At 45.6% G+C, this 24,281-nt stretch overlaps 1 protein-coding gene across 3 annotated transcripts in view; it reads right to left on the bottom strand.

Annotated features, from left to right (window-relative positions):
• Positions 1–22,597, bottom strand: part of SH2D4A (SH2 domain containing 4A) — an 85,719-nt gene extending 63,122 nt beyond the window's left edge. Inside the window, exons 1-4 of one of the 3 annotated variants that reach the window (XM_017867285.1) lie at positions 22,110–22,597; positions 16,224–16,608; positions 2,971–3,130; positions 1,220–1,391 (exon numbers count right to left, since the gene is read on the bottom strand). In XM_017867285.1, coding sequence (XP_017722774.1) covers positions 1,220–1,391; positions 2,971–3,130; positions 16,224–16,404 — 513 coding nt within the window. In that variant the 5' untranslated portion in view covers positions 16,405–16,608; positions 22,110–22,597. Of the gene's footprint in view, positions 1–1,219; positions 1,392–2,970; positions 3,131–16,223; positions 16,609–21,860; positions 21,958–22,109 lie in introns of those variants that run through there. The other 2 variants (XM_017867283.1, XM_017867284.1) reach the window with 2 other exon arrangements.
• Positions 22,598–24,281: the final 1,684 nt, after the last annotated feature.

The following is a 24,281-nucleotide window of genomic DNA, read 5'->3' as shown; positions in this document are numbered from 1 at the left end:
TTCTTAAATATTTTGAGCCTCATATTTGTAGCCCTTCATAAAAAGCTTCTTCATAGCCCTCATATTAACAACACTTAACAAGTGCTGTTATTAACTCTTAACAAGAGTTAAGGAGTTAATAGTTAATATTTAAGGAATAGCCTGGGGGTTCTGCAGACCTGGGTTGGAATAAGACCTTGGGCAGGTTGCTTAACCACACCTGGCCTCAGTTTCCCCAGCTGTAAAATGGACTAATGTCTCTAGTTCATGTTATTGTAAGGATCACATGAGACACTCAGCAGTGTGCTTTGCTGTGGAATAACCCCCTGACCATGTTAGTTATCAGAGCCTCACTAGGCCCTAGAAGGAAGCAAGAGATATCTGTACTCCCATTTGATAGCCTCAAAGAAGTCGAAAGCACACACAACCAGTGCTGCAGAGCTGGAGACATGAATGGAAATCAAACAACTGTAAATCCCTGTTAACTCTCAGTTGTAATTAAATTCCTGGCAGAATAAGGTACTTCATAATATAGTTTTATTGTTCTCCCAAACTATAATCCAGCCAGCAAATTATGTTTGAGTTTTTTAAACCACCTGAACCATAAGAGAATTCATACCAATTCTGAGTATAAAGTTTCTATTACGTTGGGGAAGTAACTGTCCCCACAGTCACAGGCAGAGCCAAAGAAGCCAAACGAGCACTGATGTTTAGAGTCCGCAACAAAAAGGCGGAGACTCGGTAGAAAGTAATCTACATCGTGAATAGGCCAAATCTGCCCCTCTGCCTGTCCTTGAAAATAAAGTTTAATTGGAACACAGCCATGATCATTCATTTGTGTATAGCTATGAGAAAGACGGCGTGGCCCATAAAGCCTAAACCATTTATTATGTTGCACTTGACAGAAAATGTTTGCCAACCTCTGCTGTAACAGAAGACATATAATGGGGCAGCAATGGGGAGAACCTGAAAATATCTTAAAATGCCAAATTGCATTCCTAGTGTTCTCGCCTGGTACTTTCAGTCTTATGAAATAGGGGTGCTTTATTTTTCACAAAGTAGCAGGGAAGGTAAATCCCCCAAGTGACATGAGCAAGAGGATCTTAAAGTTAGGAGGAATTTCTCCCAAGAAAGCCAGTGGAGGATCCTGACACTCGGCCACAGTGGTCTCAGTGGCCTCAATAGCTTTTTTTCTCCCCCGTGATGAAATTCCGCACACCTACAGATAGGAAGGACTCACTCGGATTTTCTCGTCTTCCAGGGTTGGTGCTGGGCTAGATCCTTGCTCCAATTCCTCCTTTTCTGCCACTGTCTTGCAGATGTCTTTAGTCAGCTGGTTATCTGGAGGCTGCAGATCATTGTACTGTGATTTTGTTTTCAAGCTATTGGTGAATTCTTCAGAGTGAGTTTTTCTGAAGAGAGGCAAAAGGACATTCTGAAAAACCATTCTTCAACAGGAAGAGCTTTTCCAAAGCAGATGTCGACATTCAAATTACGTGAAAAACAGTAACAGACACCACTTACTGAGTGCTTCTAACATGCTGGGCCCTGTGCCATCACCTGCCTCAGTTTCCCTCAGTGTAAAGACGTTAACTTCATCCTCATCACAACCCTATGAGGAAGGCATTGTCATCCTCACTTTGTTATAAGAGCTCCAAGAAATTTTGTAATTCATCCAAGACCACATAGTGGTACAGCCAAAATCTGAATCCTGGTCTGCCCAACTCCTGGTTTACAACCTATTAGAACATACCATCTCCTTCCAATCGATTGTTAAATAATTCCTTTATCTTCATATGTCCATTGATAGTTTTAAAGTTACAGGCACTAGTGGGCAGCATCCCAGCCCTTCAAAGTCCAATGCACCATAGACTGTGCCACAGACTCTGCTTTGCATCCCTAGCCCTTGGGAACTCAACTGTGGTCCTCATGTCTGTCCCAATTTCCACTTTAGCATCTCAGAGTAATGCTGTCAAAATCACTGCCCAGAGCCAGAGGAGGACACCCAGAGCACCCCAGCTACCCAGCAGAGGAGTGCCATCACTTGCCTCAGTTTCCCTCCGAGTTACCTTCCTACATCTGCAGTTGATATCACTTCTCTCTTGAAAAACCTCACTGTCCACAGAATAAGGTACAAACTCCCAAATCTGGCCTCTGAAGCAATTGCCCAAGTGTATTCCAAATGCTTGGAAGACCTCATCACTCCCCAAAGAACCATCCGTAGTCAAGTCTAGGGGCCTTGGTTAAGCCCTGTGCCTGCACTTTCCTTCTCGGCCTTCTGTAGCTGGAAAACCACTCCTTTCAAGGTTTGGTTCAGATTTCACCTCGTCTGTGGATTGGAATGATAGGTCCGACCTATGCTTGGTAAACTCTGTTTATACCTTCATTATAACCAAATCACAGCCTGCACTGGCCACAGTGAGCTGTGCATCTGTCCATTTCTCCTCCTAGACTGGAAGCTCCCTGTTTCTCTTTGAATTCCCAGTACATTGCACTGTGTAGGCACCCAAAGAGCCTGATTATCCAGCCGCCTGTATCTGAGTGATCTCCCTGGAAGGCCTGAAGCTCGCACAGTCACTGCATTTCTCACATACGTTCCAGATACTCAGGTGCGTCGGCCTGCACTGCTCTAACATGACTCTAGTGCAGCCACGGGTGATCACTGGGGAACTCACACACTCATACAGATCAAAACTGGAATGACAAGCAGGGAGAGGAAGCAGCAGATTTGACAGCACTGAAGACTTTCATGAGGTCTTTAGTGCTATCAAAGACTTGAGACCAAAAGTCTAAATCAAACTTCTAAAGAGATCCAAAAGGTCTTTAGACCAAAAGCCTAAGTCAACCTTCCAAAGAGATCCAAAATGACTTTCGTGACCCTCCAACCCAACCCCATTCTCCCACCTGATACTGTGAACAAGGGGCGTATTTGCAATGTTTTCTAACGTCTGGAGGGTCTTTAAGTCTCTGGTTGGTTTGCAGATCGCATACCTGAGCTCTTCTGCCTCCTGTTCTGCTTTCAGCCGGGCCCTCTCAGCAATAATTTCATCACAGAGCACATCATAGGGTTTATCTAGATGGTGTTCGCCCATCACCCACACCCAGACTTCCTTATCGGCTCCCAGCTTCCAATGAACGGATTTGCCATTCTCTGCAAATAAACACACCAACAAAAAATTCAGATTGGACAAATATCTTTAGTCATAGATTACTATTTCCCTATATTCTCATCTAATATATATATATATTTTTTTTCAAAGACCCTAAACATTAAAGTATTTAGGATCTTTGAAAAAATATATGTATATATATTAGATGAGACAAGGAACTTCCAGCTGCTCAGGAACATCTGTAGGTGGCAATGGCAGTGGTGACAGTGACAGACAGCTTCAGTGAAAATATTTGTTTTAAAAATATTAGGGGTATGTTTTTTGTACGTTTTATTTATTTATTTATTTTTTGACACAGTCTCGCTCTGTTGCCCAGGCTGGAATCCAGTGGCATGATCTTGGCTCATTGCAAACTCCGCCTTCTGGGTTCAAGCAATTCCCCACCTCAGCCTCCCAAGCAGCTGAGATTACAGGTACCTGCCACCACACCTGGCTAATTTTTGTATTTTTGGTAGAGACAGGGTTTCACCATCTTGACCAGGCTGGTCTTGAACTCCTGACCTTGTGATCCACCCACCTCAGCCTCCCAAAGTGCTGGGATTACAGGTGTGAGCCACTGCACCCGGCGGCACGTGCCTATTTTATAAATGAAGAAACTGAAATGGGAAGAAAGCATTCATTGTTTGCATTATCCTTTAGGGTAACAGAGCTAGCACTTCATATCATAATCTCTTCAACCTAACAATCTCCCTGTAACCCAGAATTCCATAGCTGAAGGGTGTGGCATTTGTACTATGTTCACAAGCTTCACTGGTGGGTAAAAAGCAGGTTTTATCATTTTATTTTACTTTTATTTTTATTGTATTTTATTTGTATTTATTGTTTTATTTTAGAAATAGTGTCTTGCTCTGTCACTCAGGCTGGAGTGCAGAGGTGAGATCATAGTAGTTAGGACTACAGGCATGCACTACCATGCCCAGCTAATTTTTAAAATTTTTTGCAGAGACAGGGCTTTGCTTTGTTGCCCAGGCTGGTCTCAAACTTTTGGCTTCAAGCAATCCTCTTGCCTCAGATAAAGAGGCATTTTAGATTTAGACCAGCTTGAGTTCAAATCCTAGCCCAGCCACCTATGAGCTATGTGACTTGGACAACTTATTTAAACTCTTTAGGCTCAATTTCCTCATCTGCAAAATGGGAATACCAGTATCTACTACCTAGGGTTGCTGTGGGTAGGCAGGCTACCTGTGCCAAGTTCTTCCCCTAGTGCCTGCCACATAACAGGAGTTCAACAGAGGTTAACTGCTATCATTGCTAGCCTATTATTTACTTATATGGCTGCCTCAGAGATTCACACCAGCCTGTGAGAAGATAATACGACCAGGTAGTGTGATACTTGGTAAAGCTACTTAAATAACCCTTGTTTACAATTGGCCTCACAGGTTAGATTACATCCTAGTGCTCTTGAAATGCGGCCACATGGGTCATGCTCCCTTAAACCGGAGGCAGGTGGAGCATACCTAGGAGAGGCCAACAGAGATCATCCCTGAGTCTGTCAGGCCTACCCAGGGCAACTGTGGGCCAAACGTGGACCTCTAGTCAAGACCCCAAACTAGCAGTGGTGCTGACTGCATGGAAGAGGGCACCTGGCTGGTACGTGCGCTGGGCCCTGTTTGATAAGCGAAACATCCACACTGGGATTGTGTCTTGTCCTCTCACACTAAGTCAAAGGAAGTTTCCAATTAAGGTGTCTTCTGTCCAATGTATTGTTGACTTTTGTAGTGTGGCCTCGGGATACATTACCAAAGCAGGCTGCTCGAAGCCAGGCTCGTGCTTTCTTTTGACCCTTTCTACCCTTCTTAGTACAATGGATACTCCTGCAGTATGTTCTAAACAGAGATACTGGGCAGAGGGAACAGACTCAGACTCTGCCCTACCCAAGAATTCCCATTTACTGAGTTCACTGTGGAGAAACAGCGGATGTGGCCGCCAGGTAAGGAGGGGAAGGTCAATCCCTCCATGCCCGAATGGGGCTGGGCACCAGTGCCAGCTCCTGGCAAGCTCGTTGTCTGTTTGACGTAATGCCAGATAGTTCATTAACTTTAGAAAGCTGTCAAACCTCATAAAACTCCCTTTATTATACTCTCTCAGGCCAACGAATAATATTTTTATGGTGTCAGCCTCTCAGCCTTCACCTAAGTAGTTCTCTGTGGTATTTTTTTTTTTACAGCAAGAGGAAGATGCCCAGAAAGGATGGCAGAGGAAGAAAAAGGATGAGCAGAGGGATTCCAGCAGCTCAACTAGGACAGCCCAGAACAGCCTCCAGAGAAGCCACAGGCTACAGGCAGGGCAGGAACTCTTAGGGAAACGGGGCATTGCTGCAGGTGGGGAGAGATATCCTAGAACTGCATGTGAACAGTTGGGGCTTCAAAGCCAAACACCAAGAAGAGAGCAAAGGAGAGGAGCAGAGTCAAGAAAGCTTTAAAGGAGGGAACAAAGGGAACACGGTGACCATAAAGAAATAGTGGCTCTTGGCAAGAAAAAAGAGAATGAGATGTGAAATGTCAGAGTTAGCGAGATGTTGAAAAATGGGCTCTTGACAGAGTGGCACTGACAATGGTCTCTGTGCTGACTCCTCACCTCTAAGAGCTCTTCAATGAGCTCAGAGAGCAGGGATACTGGAGGAGCTTCAAGTGGTTCCATGGAACTCCCTGAAGCTGTAGGAGGAGGGGGAACTTGTTCTAGTATAATGAGTGTTAGCTGGGATACCCTTGGCTTCACACCAGATGAGGAGATGACTCTCAAGGCCTTCAATGTAGTTCATTCTACAAGGTAGAAAATGAGTTTTTGCTATTATCAAGATGTAGAGCTAGATGCTGCAGGTGATACAGGAAGGAAAGGGATGAAAGAGATGTGCCCATTCCCCTGCAAGTAACCTAGAGTCTACAAGAGAAGGAGCAAGACATTAGGTGATTCATTTGATGAATTTTCATCACAGATCTAATACGTGTCAGGCACTGAGGTAGACACAGTGTATTCGTCCATTTTCACATTGCTGATAAAGACATATCCAAGACTGGGCAATTTACAAAAGAAAGAGGTTTAATTGGACTTAAAGTTTCATGACTAGGGAAGCTTCACAATCATGGCAGAAGGCAAGGAGGAGCAAGTAACGTCTTACATGGATGGCAGCAGGCAAAGAGAGAGTGAGGAAGATGCAAAAGTGGAAACCCCTGATAAAACCATCAGATCTCATGAGACTTACTCACTACCATGAGAACAGTATGGAGGAAACTGCCCCCATGATTCAATTGTCTCCCACCAGGTTCCTCCCACAACATGTGGGAATTAGGGGAGTACAGTTAAAGATAAGATTTGGGTGGGAACACAGAGCCAAAGAGGTGTCACGCAGGTGAACACTTAGGACAAGACAGCCCAGTCCCTGTCCTCAGAAAACTAACATTCTAGTTATGGGAAGCAGACATGGATACTTAACTAATTATAAAATTATTAGAACTTCGAAAGGTGGTAGGGTGCAGTGCTAAAGGATGCTGTGGGAATGCTTAAAAAAAGGAACTAAGTCCCTGGAGGGCCAGGGCAGCATACATTATAACCACAGGGGATTTTCTACTAAGTCCAGTGAGGATTCAGGGGATGGAGAGATTGCTCTGGAAAGACAGAGGAGAAATAAGACAAGTTCTTTGTACTGAGTATGGGAGGATGGATATGGAATTTAGACAGAAAGCGAGAGTGTGTTTGACACTGGATGCAAAGAACAGCGTGACCAAAGAACAGAGAAGGGAATCAGCAGGCAGCCATGGGCAATAGGAAATGAGGGTCTCCACCAGGGCTGAGAGGGGCACCAAAAGTCACCTGCACGTGTGTGGCATGGGCCGACCATCACACAGGGGAGCAGAGGGCCACATGGCACAGGGTCCCACACACCTGGCTAAGAGACTGAAATTTAGGCCCTGTACTGCAGTTGAGCCAGAAAGCTATAGCAAAATCCCAGTTTTACCCTTGACAAGTTATGAGACCATGCATACATCAATTTATGTCTCCAAGCCTGAGTCCTTCTATAATAAACAGAGGTAAGAAAGCCCTACCTCACATGCCTGCTGGGTAACAAATGCTCAGAATGTATCATTTCCAGATTCTTTATCTGAGTGGCCAACGAAGAATGCATGAATATTTCTGAGCAGATGGTGCCAGGATCAGAAAGTGATTGAGGAAGCTCTGCTCCGCATGTCAGTATATATAGGACGGACCAGGGTGGCATGTGGTGGGTGTTCAGTCAGCATTTGGAGAGAGAATGGGGAGAGACTGGGGTGAAAAGACCAGGAGTGAGGCAGTCAGGTCCTAAACAAGGCAGGCATAGGAAAGGACAGTGTTCAAGAATATAGGAAGGTTCAGGCCACTGGATTTAAGGAAGGTCTCAAAGATGATGCCAGAGTCCTGAAACTCACTAACTGGGAACACAGCAGGGGACAGGCAGAAGTAGTGACAAGAAAATTAATTTGCTTAAGGAGTTTAAAAAAAAAAATGAGCTGTTTTGGAAGCACAGACTATGTCATTTTTACTTTTACTAGAAATCCATATGAGGACATTCAATCGACATCTGGAATCCAGAACTGGAGTCCAGAAGTGAGGCCGAGATTAGCCATGTAGACATGGGAATGACTCTATAGATGGCGTCATTGAAGCCGATGATAGAGATGAGCTCACAGAGAGAATGAAGCCAAGAAGAGAACCTTGGAAAAGCAGGTGCTTTATTCAGAGGGCGGAAGAAAGAGGAAGGAAAAGACAGTCCTGACTGACAATAAACAAATGAAAACATGGAGGCTTCTGATGCCCCAAATAACCAAACAGTGGAGGAAACCAGGGAGAACGTCCTGCCATGTCACTGAGACAGGAAAGGGACAGGGCAGTGTCAAGCTCTGCTGAGATGAAGGGGAGGATGATGCACACTGAGAAAAGTCACAGGCAGCCTCGGACTTCAGAGAGACTCATTCTAGTGACACCGGTGGGGACAGGCTACAAAGGCGGGATGGAAGGGATGGTGAGAACTGGTGCCGGCCGTCAGCGTGTGCTCTGGAGTTCATTGTGAAGAGGAAAAGGAGGATTCCGTTATTGGCTCAGCAAGTATTTACAGAGTGTCTGCTACATTCCTGGCACTGCTCCATAGACCTGAGGGACAGAAAGAGCACTTGAAGAGCACAGATGACTGAACGATTTCCTTAAATGGGGGAAACACAGGCAGGGAGTATACTTGGGGTGTGGGAAGAGGTGAGAGAAAGGATGTCAAGGATGATGCCCAGGGAATGATGGACAGAAGGAGGTGCAGGTGAAGAAGTGTTGACAAGGAGGTGAGGGAAGCTCCAGTCTGGTAAGAGAAGTTGAAAATGGATACACAGAAGCACATTTCTGCACGCAGTGTACCTCCTTAAGTGTGCTTCCTTAAGGGACATTTCAGGGAGCCTCATGGGACACGCACGTATCTTTTCCTACTTGAATACCGCCCAGGCATTCTGGATTTTCTGTCTGCTTCACCTTAAAATTACATGCACTCTTTAATCAGAGGTGAGTGAAGGAGGGAGCTTTTTATAGCACTTCCGTTTAATTAGAGGGTTTTTCTTCCCAGTCCTTGAATCATGTTTATACACTGCAGGACTCTTCATGTTTGCTATCTTGGGGGTTTCTTGAAGAGTTTTTCTAAAACCAACTTTTCTAGAAAGGCGGGTCAGTCCTGCTCGGAACCACACCACAAAGGGACTGCCAAGTAGAGATATATCCAACTTCATTCTGCAGAGAAATCTCTAAGATCTGAGAGACATTTCCCCCTGGGGCCTCCTATAACTAGGCAGTGTTGAAAAACATCAGATAAAAGTGGGGTGACACATGTCCCCAACAAGGAGATGGCCGGGCTTGGTCCAGTCCTAGGTTGCAGTGTGATGCCACTCACAACACTGTTGTGTTGGATTAATTCCCAGGTGATGGGTACGACAGGGGCGCCTGAGGGGGAGACGTGAGCATCAGTGTGGATTAGCTCCTCAGGGGCGGTGAATGCCAGCCTCAGACTCAGCTAAGGTGGAGATCAAGGGCTAAGACTCACCTTTGCGGGGTCAGCCCTTGGTCTCCACCCCCACTGGATACAACCTGAAGGGCAATCATAGTAAAAGATGTATGTGCGAGAGGGGGAGAGGCACGCACACACATTGTCACATACACTACACACACACACACACACACACACACATGACGGGGGGAGAGAAAACAGAGAGAAAGCAAAGGAGAATCATGTACTTTATCCCCACAAAGAGAAGACCAAGGACTGAGCCAACAGCTGCAAAAGAGAATCAACACCAGGACCTCCTATGAGGTAGAGGGGACAGTGGGAGCAATGTTCCATATTAACTACAGCGGCGTCTCATCAGGACAGTGGGAGCAATGTTCCATTATAACTACAGCGGCGTCTCATCAGCGCTGATGGAAACAAGGTGCTCACCCATACCAAGGTTGCTACCATGCTGGCAGACTCCCAGAAACCACGGCCACATTGTCCCAAGTGGATCTTCCTTCCCTCTGGCCTCTCCTTTGGAACACCCCAGTTCCCCTCAGCTGACCCAGAAACCGGAAGACAAATGCCTGACTGCCAGGAGCCACATCCCTTCCAACTGGTTAATGCCCAGGCCCTATCTGTCACTAATATCAGCTGAGGTGATTACTCACCTATTTTACAATGAGGAAGTTGAGGATCAAGGAAGTTAAATAACTTACCGAAGATCTCAGAGCCAGTAAACACTGAGACCAGAATTCAAAACCGTTTTGCATGAGTGATGGCAAGACCTGTTTAGGCCAGCTTACCTCATACAGCCCAAAATGAAATGCTTTGGAGGGTGAAAATGGAGCAACTGAAAAGGGACGCTAGGGTGGTAACCACACACAGGACCCCACTGGGCAAGCGGGGATGGGAAGTCGTCATCATGTACTTTCCTGGCGCCACAGAGCAGCAGGGTGATGAAAACGCTAGGTCTAGCCCTGTATTCATTTTAATGAAGGCTGAGGCCGATTCCTATCAGAACGTCCTGAAACAATTCAAACTGTTGCTTTCCCCATTATTTCCTACATTTGTTAGCATAGGTAACCATCCTGAAGCTATTAATATCAAACTCAATTTTTAAACATTTTAATAAATGTTTACACTCAGAGACGAGGACAGAAAGAAAGTTGGGGAACTTGCACGGCACTACAGCCCAAGGAAGCAGGGGGTATAGAAATCAGAGAACCTCCACTGGAAAAGCAGATGGAAGAACTAGAAAACAGAGAGGAGATCAGTGAAACCTGCGGCTCAGGGAAGGTGAAAGGGTTCTGACAGTGTTACCCAAAAAAGATGTTCACCACGTAGCTAGGAAGTCAATCCAAGTTAAATTATAAAGCCCAGAGTTGGGAGAGCAGAGAAGTGAGGTGCAGGGCCAGTAGTTCGGACAGACTTGGAGTTGAAGTGGACCTGAGTTCAAATCCTAACTCCACCACCGACTCATGCAAATTATGTCTCTAAGTATGTTTCCTTATTTGTAACAATAAAGGGGGCAAAATTTACCCGACCAGATTCTTGTGAGGATTAAATGAAATCATATGAATACAAAACTTACGCTTGGCACATCCTAACAGACCAGTATCTCGGTAGTGGGAAATCTCTGTGGAATGGGACAGATAAAGCAAAATTCAAGGCATCAGTGACTCGGCGGGTGGGTGAGGGTCAGGGAGGAGCCAGCGTGGCTCCTGGAGTTCTGGTTTTGGTGATTGGGAACAGAGCAGTACCACTCATCATCACACAGAGTAAAAGGCAGGATCAGCAGATGCTGGAGAGAGCTGGAGTGATGCTGCTGAACTGGGTTTTGCATCAAGCCTGTGCGGCTTACAGGTCTTCTGAACGGAGTTGCTCACCAGGCAACCGACACTCTTGGTGAGAGGTCCAGCTTGGCAATCTGGGTTTGAGAGTCACTGGCATAAAGGTGATGTTTCACCTTTAAAGGTTAGAAGAGTTGCCCTAGGGAGATAATAAGAACTTTCATCTTACCTAGGATCTGTGAACTCCTGAGAGTCTATCAATGAGCTTCAGGGAATCTGTGAACATCGTGAGATTATACACAGAATGGTGTCTCTGCATTTTCCTAGCTCTAAGCTTTCAGTAAATTTTCAAAGGAGTCTATGAGCCCCCAGCCTCATCTCAAAATCACAAACCACCAGTGCAGTGTGAGGCACCCCCTGGGGAATACAGATATTCAAGGAGCAGGCAGAGAAGAAAAAGGAAAAACACAGGGAGAGAGCAAGAGGCTCATGACTGAGCAGCAACTCCAAGAGAAAGACACCAAGAGACATCATCTAGATCAGAGGCGGCTGAGGAACTGATCAAGATAAGGACAGAATCCGGCAGCTGATGCCCCTGCACTGCCAGCCCTACTGCAAGCAGTGAGTTCAAGAGGGAAAGGCAAGGAGGCAGACACTGTCAATGGCACGAACCAATGGCTTTAACATTATTTCACAAAAATGGAAGGAAGGCTTTGCATAAAGGATCTGCCCCTTGGGAACAATGAGAATGCAGCAAACAAAGTTGTACGAATCCAAGTCTGTTTCAAGGGCACACAGAGGAGCCGCTTCAGCACCATGCATGGCAACCAGATCCCAGCCCATTGCATTAGGTTTCCATCAACTTGACACAGACCCCACGAAACAAGTGCTGGGAAACACGCTGCTAAGCGAAGGCATCTTCTCTTTGTGCTACGCAATAAAATCACCCAAAAAGAAGGCTCTCTGGCAGATTCCCGATACGAGCATGTTTTAGATGTGTGCAAGGCACCTTCAGATCAAAGTCACCGTCATTAAGCTCCAGTGAAGTCACCTTCAGACAAAAGTCACTGTCAGTAAGCTCCAGTTAAGCTCTACGTGTAGCTGATTTGTTAACAGTGCAGGCTTTGGGAGAATCTATTCCAGTTCTGTCACTTACTGTTTGCCCTGGCCAAGTTAATGAATGTCCCTGAGCTTGACTTTCCTCATCTGTGAAATGTGAATAGCAACACACACTGCAGGCTTGGCTGTGATTATTTAATGAGATAATATCCTTAAGCTCAATGCTCAGGGTCTGATACTCAGTTAAGCGTATTGAATGCTGGCTGATGCTACCACTATAGCACTGTAGAAACGTGTACCATATCCATAACTGTCACTTTTCTAGTAGCCACATTAGAAAAATCAAAAGGAGGCCGGATGCAGTGGCTCACACGTGAAATCCCAGCACTTCGGGAGGCCGAGGCAGGTGGATCACCTGAGGTCAGGAGTTTGAGACCAGCCTAGCCAACATGGTGAAACCCCATCTCTACTCATAATACAAAAATTAGCTGGGCATGGTGGTGCACACCTGTAATTCCAGGTACTCAGGAGGCTGAGAAAAGAGAATCGCTAGAATTCAGGAGGCAGAGGTTGCAGTGAGCTGAGATTGTGCCTCTGTACTCCAACCTGGGCGACAGCAAGAGACTCTTGTCTCAAAAAAAAAAAAAAAAAATCAAAAGGAATAGATGAAATTAATTTAAATATTTTACTTTACCCAAGATATACAAAATATTATCTATTCCATATATAAGGAATATACAATTATTAATGTGGCATTTTCTTTTCCTTCTACCAAATCTTTGAAATCTGGTAGTTTACACGTATAGCACACCTTGATCCAGACTAGCCTCATTTCCTGTGCTCAAGAGCCACATGTGGCTGGTAGTTACTGCACTGGATGGTGCGGCTGTAGACCTCTAGCTACCCCAGCAAGCAGAGGAGGTCCATAGTTCTCTCCCTAAGTATCACATTCTCCCACTACAGAAATCAGAAGTGCTCTTCTCATATAGAACTAAGTTAAATTCACTTGCTGAGAGTTTTTCAGCCCCTTCTACTTCAGTCTTCAGATTACTAAAAAGTAGACAAGCTGGGCGCAGTGGCTCATGCCTGTAATCCCAGCATTTTGGGAGGCAAAGGTGGGCGGATCACTTGAGGTCAGGAGTTCGAGATCAGGTTGGCCAACATGGTGAAACCCTGTCTCTACTAAAAATACAAAAATTAGCTGGGCGTGGTAGCAGGTGCTTATAATCCCAGCAAGTCACTCAGGAGGCTGAGGCAGGAGAATCGCTTAGAATCCAGGAGGCGGAGGTTGCAGTGAGGTGAAATCTCGCAGCACTGCACTGCAGCCTGGGTGACAGAGCGAGACTCCGTCTTTTAAAAAAAAAAAAAAAAAGAATATAGACAAGTTCCTGTGATGCACAATACACGACCATTTTAGTGAGGATCCCTAAACACTAAGCACAGGGGTCTGTGTATTTATAGTGAAAAATGACCAGATGGCAATGAAAGAACTTCTAAGTGATAAGCTAGAGGGTGTCAAGGAATGACAGGGGTGGCATATGATGCTTTTAATGAAATGAACAACCTTCAAAATCACCGTGTGGCTAAGAACTGCTAAGAAAAAGCAGCACTTAGCCCAGTACTAGCCAGAAAGGCAGAAGAAGGGGAGGCAGGGAACACAAGCCTTCAGGGAACAGATGCACAAGTGACCTCTCAACCCACAAGGGTCACAGGCTTAGCAGGTCTGCAGCACAGATAAGCACCTCTGGCAGCACCAGCCATGACAGCATTGCTTTGGACGGTCTACGGCTTTACGTTCAAAGACAGCACAAGATGAAAGAGAAGTGATGTGATTTTAGGGGAAATGGGAGAAACTTCCTCATTTTCTGTAGTCAGAAGAGGAACTAATTTAATGCAAAATATATTTTCCAAGTTTTCAATTTAAGGGGTAATATACTTTTGACATGAGATATCGATAGAACTTTCACCGCATATATTAACATACTTTTCTCATGATCATTTGACTAACAAAATTAATATAGGGTTTCTGAGAGGTAGATTCAAAACTCTACAATTGAGAAATTTAAACAAAGAAACTGAAATGATTATTTTAAGTCATCACAAGGAGACCAATTCAGCAAACACGAGAAACCCAAAGTCTAACAGAGTCTGAGTCATTGACTCTAGTGGCAAGAACCCTTTGGCTGCCAGTCCCCAAGGTCACCCCATCACACTAATATATGTTATGTTCATAATGATCATGGTGCCCAGAAGAGACCCAATTATATCTGAAATACTCTGACTAGAGAATCCAAGAAAGTGCATAAACCAGTTCAGAAAGACAAAAAGAGTTATGTTTCAGTTTGGCCATGTTATTTGTTGGAGAAAAAGTTATATTTTGGATAGTGCAGAGTAATATAAACTCCAACAGAACTGGGCATCTATTGGTGGTGTAACCTTGCATATATTACTCAACTTACCTAAGTTTCACGGCCAGGCACAGTGGCTCAGGCCTGTAATCCCAGCACTTTGGGAGGCCCAGGTGGGTGAATCGTTTGAGGTCTGGAGTTAAAGACCTGTCTGGCCAATATGGTGAAACCCCATCTCTACCAAAAATACAAAAATTAGCTGGGTGTGGTAGCACATGCCTGTAATCCCAGCTACTCAGGAGGCTGAGGCAGGAGAACTGCTTGAACCCAGGAGACGGAGGTTGCATTGAGCCAAGACTGTACCACTGCACTCTAGCGAGAGCGACAGAGACTCCATCTCAAACAAACAAACAAACAAACAAAAACAAACTTCTCGAAGTTTCATCATCTATCAAACAGGACTGTCAATGTTGACTTTGCAGAAGTTTTGTGACGGTTAGGTACTATGTACATAAACGTCCTTCACATAGTGTCTGAAACAGGAGGTGTTTCATAAATAGTTGTATTGATCATAACAAGAGGAAATGATACCTTTATGTTTATTTTCTTGTCATGATAAAGGCATCATTGGAAAAAAGTTTTAATAAAAGACAGTAAAAGTAAAGGACATTACACTGACTTCCTTTTGAACCTGGGCATATACCAGGCATGCAAATGAGATTCATTTTCTCAATCTTTGAAACCATATGTGAATTTAAAAAGTTTTATTTTCCTAGTTTAATGAAACATGAAAAGAGATTGGTCTTGGATGCCTCTGCAAGTGACCTTGAAAAGTAGGCTGTGTTTTCACAACTTCGGTATTCACCCATGACAGATTTGGCATGTGAACAGAGGGTGGGATGTGGAGGTTAGTGAGAATGGAGTGAGTGGGGGTGGACAATGTGTGTTTTTCTGTGTCTATATGTGTATATGCTTTAAGTATTTTTTTTTTTTTTGAGACACAGTCTCACTCTGTAGGGTGGAGCCCAGAGGTGTGACTTCAGTTCAGTATGGCCTCAACCTCCTGAGCTCAAGCAATTATCCAACCTCAGCCCCCCAAGTAGTTGGGACTATAGGCATGTACCACCATGCCCAGCTAATTTTTTATTTTTCCTAGAGACAAGGTCTCACTATATTGCCCAGGTTGGTCAGAGCTCCCGGGCTCAAGTGATCCTGCCACCTCGGCCACCCTAAGTACTGCAATGGCAGGGATGAGCCACTGCACCTTATCTGTTTTAAGTCTTAATGTACAAAGATTTCCTCCCTCATGGTCTCAAAAGAACCCTCTCAAACTACCAGAGAGTCCTTTGGTAATGAGGAAAAGTTTACATCTGAAAACTCATTCACACACAAAACGATAGTATTATGATTTTTTTCCTTACAGCAGTTCCTTATATTTTAAGAGAGGGTGTTCCCTAAAAGATACCTCAAAGAAAATCTCTGAGGTCTAAGAAATGTAAACACAATTGCTATAAATATATTGATATAAGAACTTTGTGTTGTGGTAGTAGAATATGAGGAACCAGTAACAATAAAGGAGATAGAAACCTTTCTTAATACTCCTCAAATCAAACCCCATAGGTGACTTTTTACTACAGCTTCAGGTTAGTCTCATTTCAAGTAAGAGATTTCCTCACAGTTATGCAACTCCATGGTAATGTTGTGTGTGTGTGTAGACTTCAAGCAGATATACTGCACTACTGGATTCTCAGAAACATTTAGGATTCATCTACCAAACTGGAACTTGCACCTGCTTTGCTTGTGACTAGTTTGAAATTGTCAAAACAAGCCAGGAGTTATTCTACCAACACATTCACGGAAGAAACGTGGCTAAGTTTACCTTTCTTTGGTCTGGGTTTCACTGGCAGGGACTCCTTTCTTTCCATAGCTGCTTCTCTTTCTTTCCATCGTCGGATCTGTTCCTCTCTCATCTTGAAGAACAGGATCTGTTTCTGTTCTTCGCTGAGCTCTGCCAGTAGATCAGGATCTATGTACATCTCCGACAGTATCTGTTTCAGCATCTTTGCAGTTCTGGAGTCTTTTATACCTGTGGCAAAAGTTCCTGAAACTGGCCTTCAGGTGTCCCTCCACCTGTGCTGGCACTTGGGCGTGTCCACAAAACTTCCCGAACAGCTCACAATCCTGGCTGACTGGCGCAATAATTCTGCAAACTGGCTCCTGAGACCTGGCACCAAATGTCCTGTCCAAAATGCTGTTCACTGAACCTGCAGAGAGAAAGAGCCCGCATTCAGGCGGCGTGTTAAAATGTGTGGACGCTGGCTAGGACGGGTTAAAAAAAAAAGCCAGGAGGAAATACAGTATCACTTTTCATTTCGGAGAGAAAACAGAAGAAGAAAACCTGAGGCATACTTTCTTAAGAGTTTGTGTAACTTCTATCCTATAATTTCTAAAGATACTTTGTCAAAAAAAAAGAAAACAAACCCTAACTTTATACAGGTCAATCTCAGGGAAACAAAAAAAAGTTCACAGAGGGTTGTCCTGCTCCCAACTAAGCAAACACATTATTACCCCAGAGCCTAACAAACCACCAACTGTGTGGCTGAAAAAAGAAAGGAAAAAAAAGGTCACAGGAAGAAATTAAAAGGCTCTCTGCAAAGTACCTATTTCAAAAGAAAATACCATTTTTGAGATGTCACAGAGTAACTCACCCCAAACCAAACCAAAATAGAGCCATGTTCAAGGAAGAAAAAGGAAGAAATAAAACTAGACCACCATGCAATTTCTGCCATTTCCCTAAAAAGTAGCATTAAATAAACATAATGATGTACTTTACTCTTCACAAAAGGATAATGTAATTTCCAGGCAACCTACTAGAGCCATGAAAATTAGGGCAGGTGCAAGAGAGAACATCTGTCTACATTCTGGAAAGTCACCGAGTTTTAGGTGTGCTTTTTCCAGATAACCCAGTTTAATAAAATCTAAATGGACAGACCAGATAAACTAGTGGGATGAAGAGGTCATTAGGTTCATAACAAAGGATCCTTGATTTATATGAGTTGACTGCATAGCTCCTTGAAAGAGAAACCATAAATCGAGTGTGCACAGTGGCCTCCTAGAGGTTCTCCTGGGGTTGGAAATCCCACTGAGGTTTCGTTCTACTTTCTACATTTCTATTTGGTTGGCTTAAAAATATCACCACACTCTCATACTTTTTCTCTCTATTTTTAAACAATTTCCAAGTCTCATAAACCATCATACTTTTGTAATCAGAAGGAAACTATGTAAGTATTTCTATTCTGGAAAACAAGACTTTGGATTCGATGTAATAAGATGTCAGGAAAAAAACTTACTACAACTTTTCAGAATCACATGTGTCCTAAGAAACTGACCAATAGACTAGGCATGGTGGCTCACGCCTGTAATCCCAGCACTTTAGGAGGCCGAGGTGGGTGGATCACGAGGTCAGGAGTTCGAGACCAGTCTGACCAACATAGTAAAACCCTACCTCCACTAAAAAAACAAAAAATACAGAAATTAGCCAGGCGTGGTGGTGGGCACCTGTAATCCCAGCTACTCGGGAGGGTGAAACAGGAGATCGCTTGAACCCGGGAGGCAGAGATTGCAGTGAGCCGAGATCACACCACTGCATTCCAGCCTGGGTGACAGAGAGAGACTCTATCTCAAAAAAAAAAAAAGAAAGAAAGAAAAGAAAAAATAAGAAATTGACCAATAATTTGTTGTTTATAGTAACACCTCAATAATCTTACCACCTTGCCATGTGCTCTCAAATATCTTGTTTCTCCATACTATGTTCAAACACTCTTAAACTTTAGACAAGTCACTTAGCTATATTATGGCCATCGTAGTGTTGGTTTCTCTTTGTTCACCTTGTCATTGATACAGCTAGATTTGTAATGCTCCTCTCACCACCTGGGGGCCTCCTTCAGCTTCCTGTCTTCCTCCTCTTCCTTGCAAAGTTGTTCCTTGACGTACATCTGTCTTTTGAGATGAGCACGCTCAATAGCTAGGCTACCACAGAGTGGTGTGCATACGCAGCACTCAGATTCGATGACTGTTCATTGCAAAGCCAGGCCCTTGATGAAACGACACCTATCCCTACTGACTGCAACCTATCATCTCGGCAGCATTCAACTACCTGAATTCAAATGGAACCAAATATTAAGATAAAACTTTTAAAGGACTAAAAGTAACGTCACACCCCCTCTCAGGTCCCCTTGCTAACTTTGTATTTTGCATGGAGATACCCTTAAAGGCTTGAACAGTCAAAAAAATTGATGTCTTGTAATGATTTCTTGACTTTTTGTTTCTAGCAGCTTCTGAAAGGGTGGAGCCAATGAAATCCACAAGCTCCAAGATAAAGTGGTAAGAAACAACATGGAATGACTCCTTGACATTCCAGTAAATGTCTTTATGTTCTGTGGTTGGCTTTTGCAGAAATCACACGTGGCAGAAAATGAACAGTTCAGTTAGGGTTGAGACTTCTGCTCTGTTCCCCATTTTGAATGCGGTGAGTTCTATTCAAGGCGTGGGTAGAGCCTAAAATCTAAAACCCTTAAAGCGCCAAAGTCACATTCCTACTATCTCCCCCGCCCTGCATATTCCTGATAACACAGCTAACACTTCTTGTACCAGGCACCGTCTTAATTAAGCACTTTACCTGTGTTAACTCGCTTAATCTTCATAAAAACCCTTCGAGTCCAGCCCATCACTACGCTCATTTCACAGATTAGGAAGACAGAGCACAGGTCAGCAGCTGGTAAGCGGCAGAGCCGGGCAGTCCAGGTCTAAGTCAGCTTCACTGTAATCCACAGCACAGAGGCCTTTTTGTGAGTTTATTTGTGTGCCCAGAATCAGAACAGCAGGATGTGGTGCCATGTATGAAATTTCAGAATGGAAGCCAGCAAATTCCTGCAGCAACAGAAATGCTGAACTGATGGTGCTTGACAGAGGGCAGAAGCCTCATCCTGGTCCACTGTAGCTAAGCTTAGGGGATGCCAAGTGAACACACCCCAGCCAGGAAGGACAGAAAAGAACCGACTGCCACACTGGCCCAGGTGTGGACATTGTTTACCCACGTATTCACCAGACACCTAGTCCCCTCCACTTCCCCTTGCACTTAGTCATCCACTTCATCTCCACAATTTCCCCTTCCAAACAAACACTAAGAACAGTGCAAACAGCACAGCCTCTCACATGTGCAAGGAGGTTCACGGCACCTCTGTGATGAAATGCTCATACTGTTTCCATTTTTATGTTGTTTTGTTTTGCTTTTTATAGCAAACGTGGATTTCTAACATTAAAATTAACTAGTTCATCTTGAAGGAAAGACACTGGTTTCCTTGTGCCTCCAAGAATACTTGGGAGGCCCAGCCAACAACCATCTGTGGTCAGGTCGTTGAAGATGTGACCATCCTGCGGCTGCTGAATGGTACTGGTGTAAATCACCTGTCCCGTCACCCCCAACTCCCATCCCCTAACCCCCACCCCAAGGCTTTCTCAGACTCCAACTCAAGCTCAGCATAGTGCACCCAAGACACCCAGAGGCACTTCAGCCTCAACTCCCAGCTCCGCCTCTAATGAGCAGTGTGGCTGTCACCTCGCCTCCTCGGGACTCAGTTTCCTCATCTGTGAAATGAGGGCTGGTTCAGTCTGCGACTCCTAACGTGTGGGTATGTGACATAATCTACTGTGAAGTGAAGGAGCCTGGTGGAGCCATGGTAGAAGAAATAGAAATGAGGAAATTAACTAACCAGGGTTTTCCCACTTTCACTCCCTGACGAGGACAAATAATCATTGCTGATACAGATTCAAATGCACAGGACTTTCCCATACTATATCAAGGGCAGCAAACCTCCAGTTATTCAAGATCCAACAAAGGAATAGCTCAGCTAACACAGCACCTTTCTTAAAAGAGAGAAATGATAAGCAGCAAGCCCACACCTGCAATTTATTCTGAACGCCAATTGCTAAAGGATCAGAAAATCTGTTGTTTTCCATAATACCATAGATTTGACCTGATTCTCACACCTTCACACTGTTCTACAATACAACTGTCTTTTGGATAACTCTGATACCTAAACAAAATAAAAAATTTAAAAGGCCTAAGATACAGCCTAAATCATAAAAATAGTAGGCCAGGCACAGTGGTTCAAAATATAATCCCAATACTTTGGGAGGTGGATGTGGGTAGATTGCTCGAGCTCAGGAGTTCAAGACCAGCTTGGGCAACATGGCAAAACTCCATATCTACACAAAATATAAAAATTAGCCAGGTGTGGTGATCCACACCTATAGTCCCACCTACCTGGGAGGCTGAGGTGGGAGGATCACTTGAGCTGGAGAGTTTGAGGCTGCAGTGGGCCAAGATCGCACCACTGCACTACAGCCTGGGTGACAGAAGGAGACCCTGCCTCAAAAATGAAAAACATTAGGTCGGTGCAAAAGTTAGTGTTTTTTTATGGCCAAAATAAATAAATAAATAACTGCGGTTTTGCTGTAAAACCACAACTACTTTTGCACTCACCTAATAAAATAAAAAATAAAAGTATCGTGGTATGGACAGTGTAACTATAACATTAACAATACAGCTTGAATTCTAATTCTTTTAAAACAGCCAGCTCTGTGGTCCAGCTTTGTTTTCTTATTCAAACTTTATCTTATTCATCTACCAGCAACTGAGCTGTTTTTGAGGATGAAACACATTACCAGACATGACAGCAATTTGGCAAGTTTTGTAAATATATACTATTCTTCAGAAATGTGAGGTTACTGTACACACAGACTTAGTATACACAGAAAATTCCACTCATATGCCAGATCTATGCCCCTGTATGCTTTCCACTTACTTATTCACTATTTTAAAATAATGGTACCCAAGTCGTTGTTTCTAGTAAACCAGCAATCAAATAAAAGCCTTTTGGGCGATGAGGAGCATCTGTTTGAAAGGGGGAGGTGCCACGCTTGCTGTTTCTCTAAGCTCCCTGGGAAGGCAAAGACAACTCAGAAAACCTACAAACTGTAGCTCCTTCCGGTGCCCGCGTAACCCCCGAGTCCAGGAGCGGGCAGGGGCACCGCTTGGTTGAGACCACTGGGCACCCGGTCTGGGTCTGGGCCAGCCCCGCCGCTGCAGCCCCAGGGAGGCGGCGCTGCACGGGCCTCCGCGCGCGCCCTGACCCCACTTGGGGGCGCCCCTGGGTGCCGGCGCGCGGGGAACGCGCTGCCGGGGTGCTGCGCCGGCTGCCACCCTTTCCCGGGACTTCCCTCTTGGAAGATCTCCAGGCGCAGGTCGAGGACGTGCTCCTGCTAGGAGTCTAGAAACTCCAGGCCAGCCCGGACCCTCCCGGGGCCTGCACTCCCCGCGGTTGGAAGCACGCGCCGCGTGTCCCCGCCGGATCCCAGAACTTCCCCGAAGGTCCTCAGCTCCGGCAGACCCTCTCCCTCGAAGATCCCCCCGCCACCCCTTGCAAGCCCCCAGACCCCGGGGACCGCCGCTCACCTAGCCAGCGGCTCCAGTCACCGGACACCGGACACCGGATACCCGCCGCAGCCGCTCTCGCCGCCCAACCCCGCACCTGAGCCCGCCCCGGGCGCCGCGAAGGGGTGGAGGCGGGGGTCAGGCTTCCGCCCGCCCGCTCTGGCCCCTGCGCCTCCCATGCACCCCTGCAACCCCCGAGGAAATTCCCTTCCCCCTACTCCCACTCCATGCACACTCTCGCCAAAGCCTCTCCCCAACCCCAGCACCTACCAGTGCTGGGCGCCCCTGGGCAGGGTGGCCCGATCACCCGCCACTTCCACTTGGCCGCCAGAAGCCGTCGGGGAAGAGAGGGAGGGAAAGGCAGAAGCGTCCCAAGCGGCGCAGGCGGGCTGAGCAAATACTCTGACCCGGACGCCAAACAGCTCCTGCAGCCGGCCCGCCCGCGCCGCCCCGCCGCGCCTACATGCCGGGGTGACTGGCGGGGCGCGATCGCGGCCCCACCCGGGCGCCTGGAGGCTCTCCAGGGACAATCGTCGGCGAGGCTGCGTGGCCTGCGCATCTCGGGCCGCCTGGTCTGCGCGCTGTCCCCGAGCTGCGGTAGTCCTGGGTAGCCTTGCTCCTCTCCTCTCTTAGTTCGTGGGACTGGGATCTGCAGTCTATGATCTCTTGGAGACTGCAGGACTTAGATTAAATCAGCAGGTCTGGGCCTTTCCACGTTTCAGAGCCCCGGGTTCCATGCGAGGTGGAGGGTAGGAGGGTGCGCAGGCCCCACTTGTTCACTCGGCTTGGGTGCCGCAGGCCAAGGCGGCTCTAGAGCTTTTTTCTTTCTTTCTTTCTTTCTTTTGTTGACATTAAGTAAATGATCAAACTCTTTGGCACTTGTCGGTACAGGTGTGGCTTTGTAGGACAAGATGAAGGACGGAAAAGGCTGGGAAGGAGACCGCAGTCAACACAGACGGGGAGAAAATGAAAGAAAACTGGGGGAAAAATTAAGATGCTGAAAGGAGTCTTGTGGATTGCAACAAGAACAGGTTGGATTGGGGCCTGGAGACATCAGGGAGGAGCTGCCAGTCCACAGTTAGAGGAAATCTTGGAGGAAAATTCAGCGGAAGCAGAGTGGAAAGGCATTTCCACTGGAGGGCATTTTCCATCCTAGAGGAGTATGTGGAAGAAAACCGCCTGCTTTGGTGAACCCCAGATTTTATGTGTTGGGAGAAATGTAATAAACAGTAAACACCAGTAGTCCTCTCCACAGACTACCTGACCTCTTCAGGAGCCTGACCTGCTGGGTTCAAACATAAAACGTCATTCCCCGCCTTCACAAACTGCAGAAGCTATGCAGAGTCACATCAAGCCTCGGGGTAGGCGGCATTACCAGGAAACAAGACCCAGCTATTTAGGAACCATTCCAGGGATCCCATCAGGGAGGAATTTCTGGTCTAAGGCTTAGTTCCTACTGCAGTTTAAATGATAGCCTATGGGGTGCTTTATGCTGGAGTGGGATTGGCCCCTGGAAAGCTACTATGGGGAGGTCAAAATGAATCCTAGCCCTGCATGGATGGATCGGTTAACTATACAGGGTGGTTTATCTGGAAAACTCCCACAGGACACTGTGACAGCCAGTTACCTTTCTCATACCCAGTCTCTCTCCAGGTCCTGACAAGTCCTTCCTTATAATAGCTCTGTCACTGTGCTACTAACCTCTGTACCTCAATTTCTTCCTCTGGATAGAGTGTCTGCCTCTGTAAGTTGTTAAGAGGGTTAAATGAGATACCACATGCAAAAGGATTAGAACAGCTCTTGGCATGTGGTGAGTGTTCAAACACATTTGCTCAGATCAGTTCATATCACATTAAGGTACTATAATTCCAGGTTCCTGCCATCTCACCCTAGGCTATGGGTTCTGCCCACCATGCCACCTACATTCCAAGTCATTCCCAGGGATCCCGTCTTCCTGGTATTCACACCCTTGCATAGCTCCCCGCCACTTTGTAAAGGTTGGTTTGCTTGACCAATAGAACCCGGCAGAAGTGATGATGGTATGCCACTTCAGAGATTAGGTAAGGAAACACCTTGGAGCTTCTATCTTGAAAGAATGTTAACAGCCCAAAGGAACACACACTACACACAAATAGCACAATCAACTCAGAACTCAGACTCTTCCCCTTTCTCTCTGCTCCTTTCCATCCTTCTTGTCTCATGCCTCTTTCCTGTATGTGCCATGATCTCTTCTTCTCTTATTTCTATAGTTTCTTCTCCATCGTCTTCACTTGGTCTCCCCTCACCTCTACCACATCCTCTTTTTGTTCTCTTTCTCCTGACTCCTGGAATTTCCTCTTTTAATTGGCATGGTCTGGAAGAGAAAAGGTAGATGTTTTTCCCTTAATTTCAAAAGTAGACAATACGAATTTTTTTTTTTTTTTTTTTTTTTTTTTTTTTTTT

This window comes from Rhinopithecus bieti, unplaced genomic scaffold, assembly GCF_001698545.2.
Source record: "Rhinopithecus bieti isolate Rb0 unplaced genomic scaffold, ASM169854v2 scaffold_2888, whole genome shotgun sequence".
NCBI classification, from domain to species: Eukaryota; Metazoa; Chordata; class Mammalia; order Primates; family Cercopithecidae; genus Rhinopithecus; species Rhinopithecus bieti.
Note: the sequence above shows the minus strand (reverse complement) of the source record. Positions and strands in the feature narration are given on the sequence as shown.